We start from the raw sequence: 8,253 nt of genomic DNA, 5'->3' as shown, positions 1-8,253 counted from the left end.
AAAAAAAACTTGGGTAAGTCCATCTGAATTAAGGAGGCCGTTGTACCCCCCCCCCCTGGCGACAGGACTATAACGGGCATTTATAAAATTATTATCAGTAGTGATTACACGAGAGCTCTAAAATTATCGATTTGTATTTCGAGTAATTTAATTTCAGTTTTATTTTCACGACCCGAAGGGGAGTGAAATTATGTCAAAGTGTCGCGAGGCAAAACAAATCGATAATTTGTAAGAGCTCGAGAGTAATTCGGTAAGATTATTTCATGAATAAAACTGTATTGTAGCAAAACAATGAATCACCGGCCGAAAACATTCTGGCGGAAGCACGATATACGTGGAATCGGTGGAGAAAGACTCCACCATGGACTATTTGACTCTACTTTTTGGTGCAATATCAAAGTATTAAGTTAATTTTGCAATATCAAACCGTCAAACAAACGATAACGTCTACATCATAAGAAATATAATAGAGAGACAATGCCGTAAAGGGAATGAACTATTTCTCATGTTCGTCGATCTGAAGGCTGCATTTGAACAATAAACAGAGAAATATTGTAGAAAATATTGGAGAGCTATAATATACCAAAAAAGATGATAAAAGTTATAAAATCTATATATATGGAAGTAGAAGGCCAAGTACAAATAAATGAAGAAAGATCAGGCACTTTTAAATGGGATAAGGGAATTAAACAAGGAGATGGACTAAGCCCCCTCTTGTTTATAATAGTCATGGATACTTTAATCAAAAATACCAAAGATCAAACAAGAAACCTTCAATACATAGTATATAAAAACTTAAATGCAATAAAGATCAACTCCCTTCTATACGCTGATGATATAGTTTTAACCACAGACACAGTAGAGAAAATGCAGAAACTAATAGATATTTGGCAAAAAGAGATACATAAATTAAAAATGGAAATGAACCTCAACAAAACAAAACTTATGATAATAAATGAAGATGAGAAAAGAGAAAGGAATACTAATATAATAGTAAGGGAAAAAGTAACAGAACATGTATCTACTTTTGAATATCTGGGAAATATAATAACAGATGATCGGAAAACGGACTTGGCAATAAGTCATAAACTGAAGAAGGCAACTAGCGTGTATTACTCTTTAAATAATACAATTTTTGGAAAGTCAGAAATAAGCAACAAAACTAAACTTAGAGTATATAACAGCATAGTAAATCTGATAATGACATATGGGTCGGAAACATGGATTGTCCAAAAGAAACATGAATCAATGATAAACGCGACTGAGATGAAATACATGAGAAGAATAGCCGGAGTTACGAAGTTTGACAGATTCAGAAATGAAGATATAAGAAGAGAGCTGGAACAAGAACCGATAATTAGGAAGATCGAAAACAAACAATTAAGCTGGTTTGGACACATACAACGAATGGAGCAAAATAGACTTACAAAGAAGGTACATGAAGCCAAAATGGGAAACAAAAGAAAAAGGGAAGGCCGAGGAAGACATGGATGGACCAGATCCAAGATATAAGTGAAAGGAGACACATCAGTATGAGGGATATGAAGAACCTGGCCACCAATAGAAGCAATTGGAAGAAGTGGATAAAAGGCGGAACCCGACATTCGACGCCCTGAAGGGCACTAAGGATTATGAGAAAGAAGAAGAAGAAGAAGTTAATTTTAGCAAAAGTTATAGCAAATTTTTGATTTTCGAAATTTTAGTCTTAATTTGCAATTTTCGAAGCAACAAATGATCGGACCAAAATTTAAAAACTATCATTTTAAACCTTTGCTCATCTACTAAAAGTTTCCTTATTCTTACCTATATCTAGCGATTTAAACGTAGCCAAAAAAACACATTTACAACCTGGCTGGTCAAGTGTCCCGACAAATACAAACAATATTGTCAAAAAATATTTTTACGTATTGTAAAACTGGTTATTGACATAAATATATCCTTGTTTGTCGTTATGTATAATTATTAACCTTTAATAGATTAAAGAATGACCTTAATGATTAAATGATTTAATATTTTTTTTATATATTTGCCGTTTTTTGACTGATACAATTATAATATTGGAAGATTTCAATATTGATCATGTTTCGCCACATATTAAGTATTTTTTTTGTATGTTTTACATCCTTCAGTTTTGCAATTGAATACCAATATAATGGGGGACACAAAATTCCGTCAATTGGACTTGGAACATTTGCAGTAAGTATGAGATTTTTAAAGGTATTTATGTTCAATCATCAATATTGTTTAATCTTTGGAGATGTAAGATGTAGTAACTGTTCAGATAGCATTCCTCTAAAAGCTTCGATTATAATAATTATATAAGCTGTTTCCTTAAGGCCCGGCACTTTATGTCTTGATTAAACCTCGGTTAGCAAAGCGGGGTTTAATCGGGACCTCTCTAGGGTCTCTTGCTTTGTAATAAATGCAATTATAGTTATTATTATACTAATTTATAATTATAATAATACTTGTAATTGCATTTATTACCACGCAAGAGACCCTAAGAGGTCCCGATTAAACTCCGGTTAGCTAACCCAGGTTTAATCGAGACATAAATTACCGGGCCTAAGACTAACAGATTATTACATTACCATTAATACCATCATAAAACAACACTTTTTAAGTGTTTGTTAAATTTTACCGGGAGTTTGTGATGATCATTTCATTTTATTCAAGGTTCGAATAGTCTTCGTCCCCGATCATTAACAGGTTATCGAAAACATTACAATTTTTAAGAATGACAAAGGGTTAGTTCTTTTTTATTTCATCGCCATATTGCTTGTATGCTGTGGATATGTATAATTGTATTAGGTATATTACTTTTCATTCGTTGAGTGGTGATCCGGCTTAGTATTAGGTATGTACTTACATTATTTGTAAAAATTGTATGTCATTCAATTATTCAAATACCTGTAATCGCACACTCCTAGCAGTCAGGTAAGCGATAACAAACCTAAAAAAGCTGCAACAGAATAACTCCAGAATGCTTTAAGTGGCTTGGAAAATTTAAAACACGATAACTAAACGAAATTTAAAACGAAAATTTACAGTCACGTGATACGCTGCCAGTTTTGTAAGGACGTTTTAGTATTGACCCTTATGGGATTATTTTGTTAAATTTGAATATTTTATTTTCTAGTGATAATAAACGATATTCTTTTATAATGTCATTTATAGTTCAACAAAAATATTTTTTGTCGTTAATAAAGATTTATTGACATAATTTGCGATAGTGAGGTTATATAGGACATATCGTATCTGTACTTTTTGGAGTCAATTCGGATATATCAGATCTAAAAAGTGTATGTAATATGTACAAAACTTAACGTAAATAATATTATTATATCATGTGTATATTGCCACATCCTTTATATACAGGGTGGTGAATCGGAAAACGGGCCATAGGAAACTCAATGTAAAATTTTAAACTGTTGAATTCCTGCTTGCCTAATTATGTTACATCAAAAGTCATGAGAAGTTATTTGTAGAGGATTAAAATCTGTATTAAAAACAGAAGTTACAATTGTTCTACGATTTAAACACATTCCAAAATTTTGAAAAATATAATGTATTTACCGCAGTAGGTACGTGTGGGCATGTTAGGCCACACGTTACTATTTAACTGACAGTGAGCACACTATTGACTGAAGAAAATATCTTTATTATTAATACTTTCTCCTTAACTGAGGGTATCTGATCAACTTTATTGTGTTTTAAACAATAAATGTTAAAATAAATAAAGAAATTGACAGTTCAAATTGTTGCTTGCTTGCTTGGTTATTGACCTTGCTTTATGCAATTTGGCCAGCTCGATCAGGTTGGCGGTCACGGTTGACTGGCTCATGACCATGTCAGGCCCACCGAATATGTCTACTTCTTGATCTCTTTTGAAGTAAATTGGCTATGGTGATAACTTTGACTAAATATTTACTGTTTGTACAAGGTACAATAACAAACATAATCTATTAGTAATAAGCATGAATTATAAATAAGTTGTAGCTAGTTGAGCATTATAATTTTATTCTGTTTATGCTAAGAAACCTCATAATTGTTCTGATTGATTCTTCATCTACGTTATGTAAAATTGAATATATTGTTATCGGAGTGGGAAGTCCTTTATTGGCGAAAAAATTGTAGATATCCCAGTTTGGAATGGAGTTAATTGGGCATTCAAAAAATATGTGATTAAGATTTTCTATTTTCCCACATTCGCAATAGGGATTGTCTGTCAGGTTCATCCTATGCAAGTTTTCTTTTGTTAGACAGTGTCCTGTACGTAACCTAATAATTGTAGTGATGTGTCTTCGATCTATGAATGGAAGAATAGCAAACCATTTATTTTTAGGAAACGTAGGTTGTACTTTTCGGTATTGATGGTCTTTGATTCTGATTAGGTTGTTCCATTTATTTCTGAAATCATCATACACTTTAGATTTAATGTCAGTATATATGTCTTGGACATCGAGGGGCATGACCATTGGTATGTTCAAATTTCTTCCTATATTAGCTAGGGTATCAGCTTCTTCGTTACCCGGGATATTTGAATGTCCTGGTATCCATGCTAATCTGATGTCAAAGCCATTTTCAGTTGCATGAACTATAAGTCTTTTTATTTCAATAGGCCAAAACTCTGATATATTTTTAACTGAACAACTGCTGATTTTTTCAATTGCACTGCTGGAATCCGAAAAAACGATTATTCTGAATAAGTTTTTTTTAAGTGCTAATTTAATTGCCTCATAGATTCCTATAATCTCCGCCTTACATATGGAGAGGTGATTTGGTAACTTTGAGCTGTATTTGATGTTGATATCTGGTATACTGATTCCAAACCCTGTTGTAAGATCTTTCTTCGATGCATCAGTGAATATAAAGGTATGGGTTGCTTTATATTTTTCTGTGTTTATTAAAAATTGTTCTTTGATCATGGGATCATTTTCTTTTAGACTCAATGGGACTGTCTTCACTATACTACACAGTGTATTATAAGGGACTTCATAACAAGGGAAGTTGTTTGACTTATAAATGTCCTTGAGATATGGCATGAATTCAGACAAACCTGCTATCAAATAGGGCGTATTGTCATCTCTCCAAAAGGCTGGTCTACTTATTAATATTCTTCTGGTATTTGAGAATAATTTGGGTAGAGGGTGGTTTCTAATACATATAATTTTCTTCAAGATCCCTATGGTTAATAGTTTCCTTCTTTGTTCTGGTTCTAGTAAGTTTGCCTCTGCTAATAGTGCTGCATGTGGAGTCGACTTCACACAACCAAGAGCTATTCTAACACCTTCAAAAAATATTGAATCCAGTTTATTTAGGATTGATTTATTGGCTGGTTTTATAAAAAGTCCACCGAAGTCTAAGTGGGATCTCACAAGTCCCTGAAATGCCATCAAAAGGGTGCACGGGTCAGCTCCCCACCATACTCTGCTTATGGCTCTTAGTACATTGAGAGATTTTTTTGGTTTTATGATATTATTTGTTATGTGTGTATCCCATTTGAGGTGTTGCTGGAATGTTATCCCAAGGTATTTCACTTGTGGTTTATAATTAATTTGATGTTCATTAATTTGGATAACAGGTGGGGTGTTTCTCCTGTATCCCTTTGTGAACCATATTGCCTCACACTTTTCCAGTGAAAGGGGTAATCCATGACCTATTAGGAATTCTTGTATATTATTAAGTGCCATGTTGATATTTTGTCCCATATATTCTACATTTACGCCTTTTTTGAATACAACTAGGTCATCTGCATATTCCATTATTTTACATCTCCCCAAGGGAGTATTAAACAAATCACCTATATATATATATATATATATATATATATATATATATATATATATATATATATATATATATATATATATATATATATATATATATATATATATATATATATAAATGTAAAAAGTGAGTGAGGAGAAAATCTCACTGTAATTGAGGTTATCAGTCAAGGAGAAATAAAAAATGATCAAACTATTTCAATCTTTTTAATAGAATACGTTTCGTGCAGTATTCCTGCACTTCATCAGTTCTAAAATGATTGTGAAGTTAACATAAAGATGTAAAAAACAATGTCATAACAATGGTTTTTGACATTATAAACTTAGTAGCTAAAAAATACATTAAAATTTCTTAAGCTAAAGTAAAAAGCCAAAAAAGTCACAAAACTAAAAGCTTCAAAGTTACAATTACAAAAATTGGTTGAACCATGAGGCCAGGAGAAGAAAAAAAATTGTTTCCCATTTGATAGAGTTAGAATAATCAATTTAACACAATTATTTGCTGTAATGTGGAAAAGATAAAAAAACACCAAAAAAGTTTTAGGTAAAAAACAACCGTTGGTTCACAGATAATGATGAAACGGCATGCGACTCTAACAAAATACTGGATGTGTTTTAAATCAAAATTCTCATCCAACCCCCTTCGGTAACCTTCTAAGTATAGCATGAAAAGTATAGAGCTAATATTACGAGCACTTTAAAAATGGAAGTAAAGCATGTTGTCACCAAAAGCCTCCAAATGAAGAACGTATCGTTTAAAAAATGACAATACTGTTGAAAAGTAACGGATTTACATTTAAACTGCAGCGAAAAAATCTAATCTAATTTGATGGTATCTAGTTTTAGGTGAAATCCATGAACCTAAAATAGGTTAGGATTAATTAAATGTTAGTTATAAAAAAATTACTGAATTACTTGCCTCATGATAGTAGGTTACTAACCACCAGACATGGAGTTAGTATGCCATGTTGGAAACAGAAGTTGGGATGAAATGAAAATAGGAAACTTTCATTACCAAACCAAATATCGGAGGTTCGTAGGTGGGAACTTTTTGGATGAAATAAAAACATAGGTTTTAGGCCATGCTTTGAACGGAATTATTCATGAACAATAATTTGGAATTTCAATAACTGACTGGGATTATGGGTTGTTAAGAAGTAAGGAGTGATATATAATGCTGAGATTGTCTATATCTGTGCGTTTATTCATGGAATCTTTCTCTCTTAATATGTGAGTCATCTCTAAAAAGGTTCTTTTATAAAAATTAGATTCTGAGCCTAAGGATTTGATGTTATCAAAATCTATTTGATGATTCAGTGAAATAGAATGTGAGCTAAGGGCACAAGAATGCTTGTTACATCTAATATCGCTTTTATGTGACGTCAAGAGAGATTTCAAAGTTCTTTTTGTGTGGCCAATATATTTCAAATGACAATCTTTACAAGGGATGTTGTAAACTACATTAGATTTCTCCCAAATATCTATCGGTGTTTTAGTACGAGAAAAAAGATTACCGACTGTTTTACAATTCTTAATACCAATTTTGGTGGATAACGGTTTAAATAATTTCGTAAGTTTCTCAGTTAGATGTGGGAAATAAGGTAAGGAGCAGTATCTTTGAGGGGACACAGATGTGGACACTTCATCCCTTTGATTTTCGATGTTAACTTGTGGGGAATCGTGAACTCCTCCCAAATTGGAATAGGTCTGGTCAAGTAATGCTCGAGAAGTAGAACAAAGGTATCTATTGATGAGAGAGATTGGATAAGAATTCTCACCTAAAATGGTCTTAAGTAATTTTAGGTGAGAATTCTTATCCAATCTCTCTCATCAATAGATACCTTTGTTCTACTTCTCGAGCATTACTTGACCAGACCTATTCCAATTTGGGAGGAGTTCACGATTCCCCACAAGTTAACATCGAAAATCAAAGGGATGAAGTGTCCACATCTGTGTCCCCTCAAAGATACTGCTCCTTACCTTATTTCCCACATCTAACTGAGAAACTTACGAAATTATTTAAACCGTTATCCACCAAAATTGGTATTAAGAATTGTAAAACAGTCGGTAATCTTTTTTCTCGTACTAAAACACCGATAGATATTTGGGAGAAATCTAATGTAGTTTACAACATCCCTTGTAAAGATTGTCATTTGAAATATATTGGCCACACAAAAAGAACTTTGAAATCTCGCGTGACGTCACATAAAAGCGATATTAGATGTAACAAGCATTCTTGTGCCCTTAGCTCACATTCTATTTCACTGAATCATCAAATAGATTTTGATAACATCAAATCCTTAGGCTCAGAATCTAATTTTTATAAAAGAACCTTTTTAGAGATGACTCACATATTAAGAGAGAAAGATTCCATGAATAAACGCACAGATATAGACAATCTCAGCATTATATATCACTCCTTACTTCTTAACAACCCATAATCCCAGTCAGTTATTGAAATTCC

At 32.6% G+C, this 8,253-nt stretch overlaps 1 protein-coding gene across 2 annotated transcripts in view; it reads left to right on the top strand.

The window, feature by feature from the left end:
* Positions 1-2,032: 2,032 nt before the first annotated feature.
* Positions 2,033-8,253, top strand: part of LOC126881434 (1,5-anhydro-D-fructose reductase-like) — a 207,251-nt gene continuing 201,030 nt past the window's right edge. For both annotated transcript variants that reach the window (XM_050645724.1, XM_050645716.1), the window contains exon 1: positions 2,033-2,196. In XM_050645724.1, coding sequence (XP_050501681.1) covers positions 2,080-2,196 — 117 coding nt within the window. In that variant the 5' untranslated portion in view covers positions 2,033-2,079. The remainder of the gene's footprint in view (positions 2,197-8,253) is intronic.

This window comes from Diabrotica virgifera, chromosome 1, assembly GCF_917563875.1.
Source record: "Diabrotica virgifera virgifera chromosome 1, PGI_DIABVI_V3a".
NCBI lineage: Eukaryota > Metazoa > Arthropoda > Insecta > Coleoptera > Chrysomelidae > Diabrotica > Diabrotica virgifera.
The sequence above is the reverse complement of the archived record's forward strand: the minus strand, read 5'-3'. Positions and strand labels throughout refer to the sequence as shown.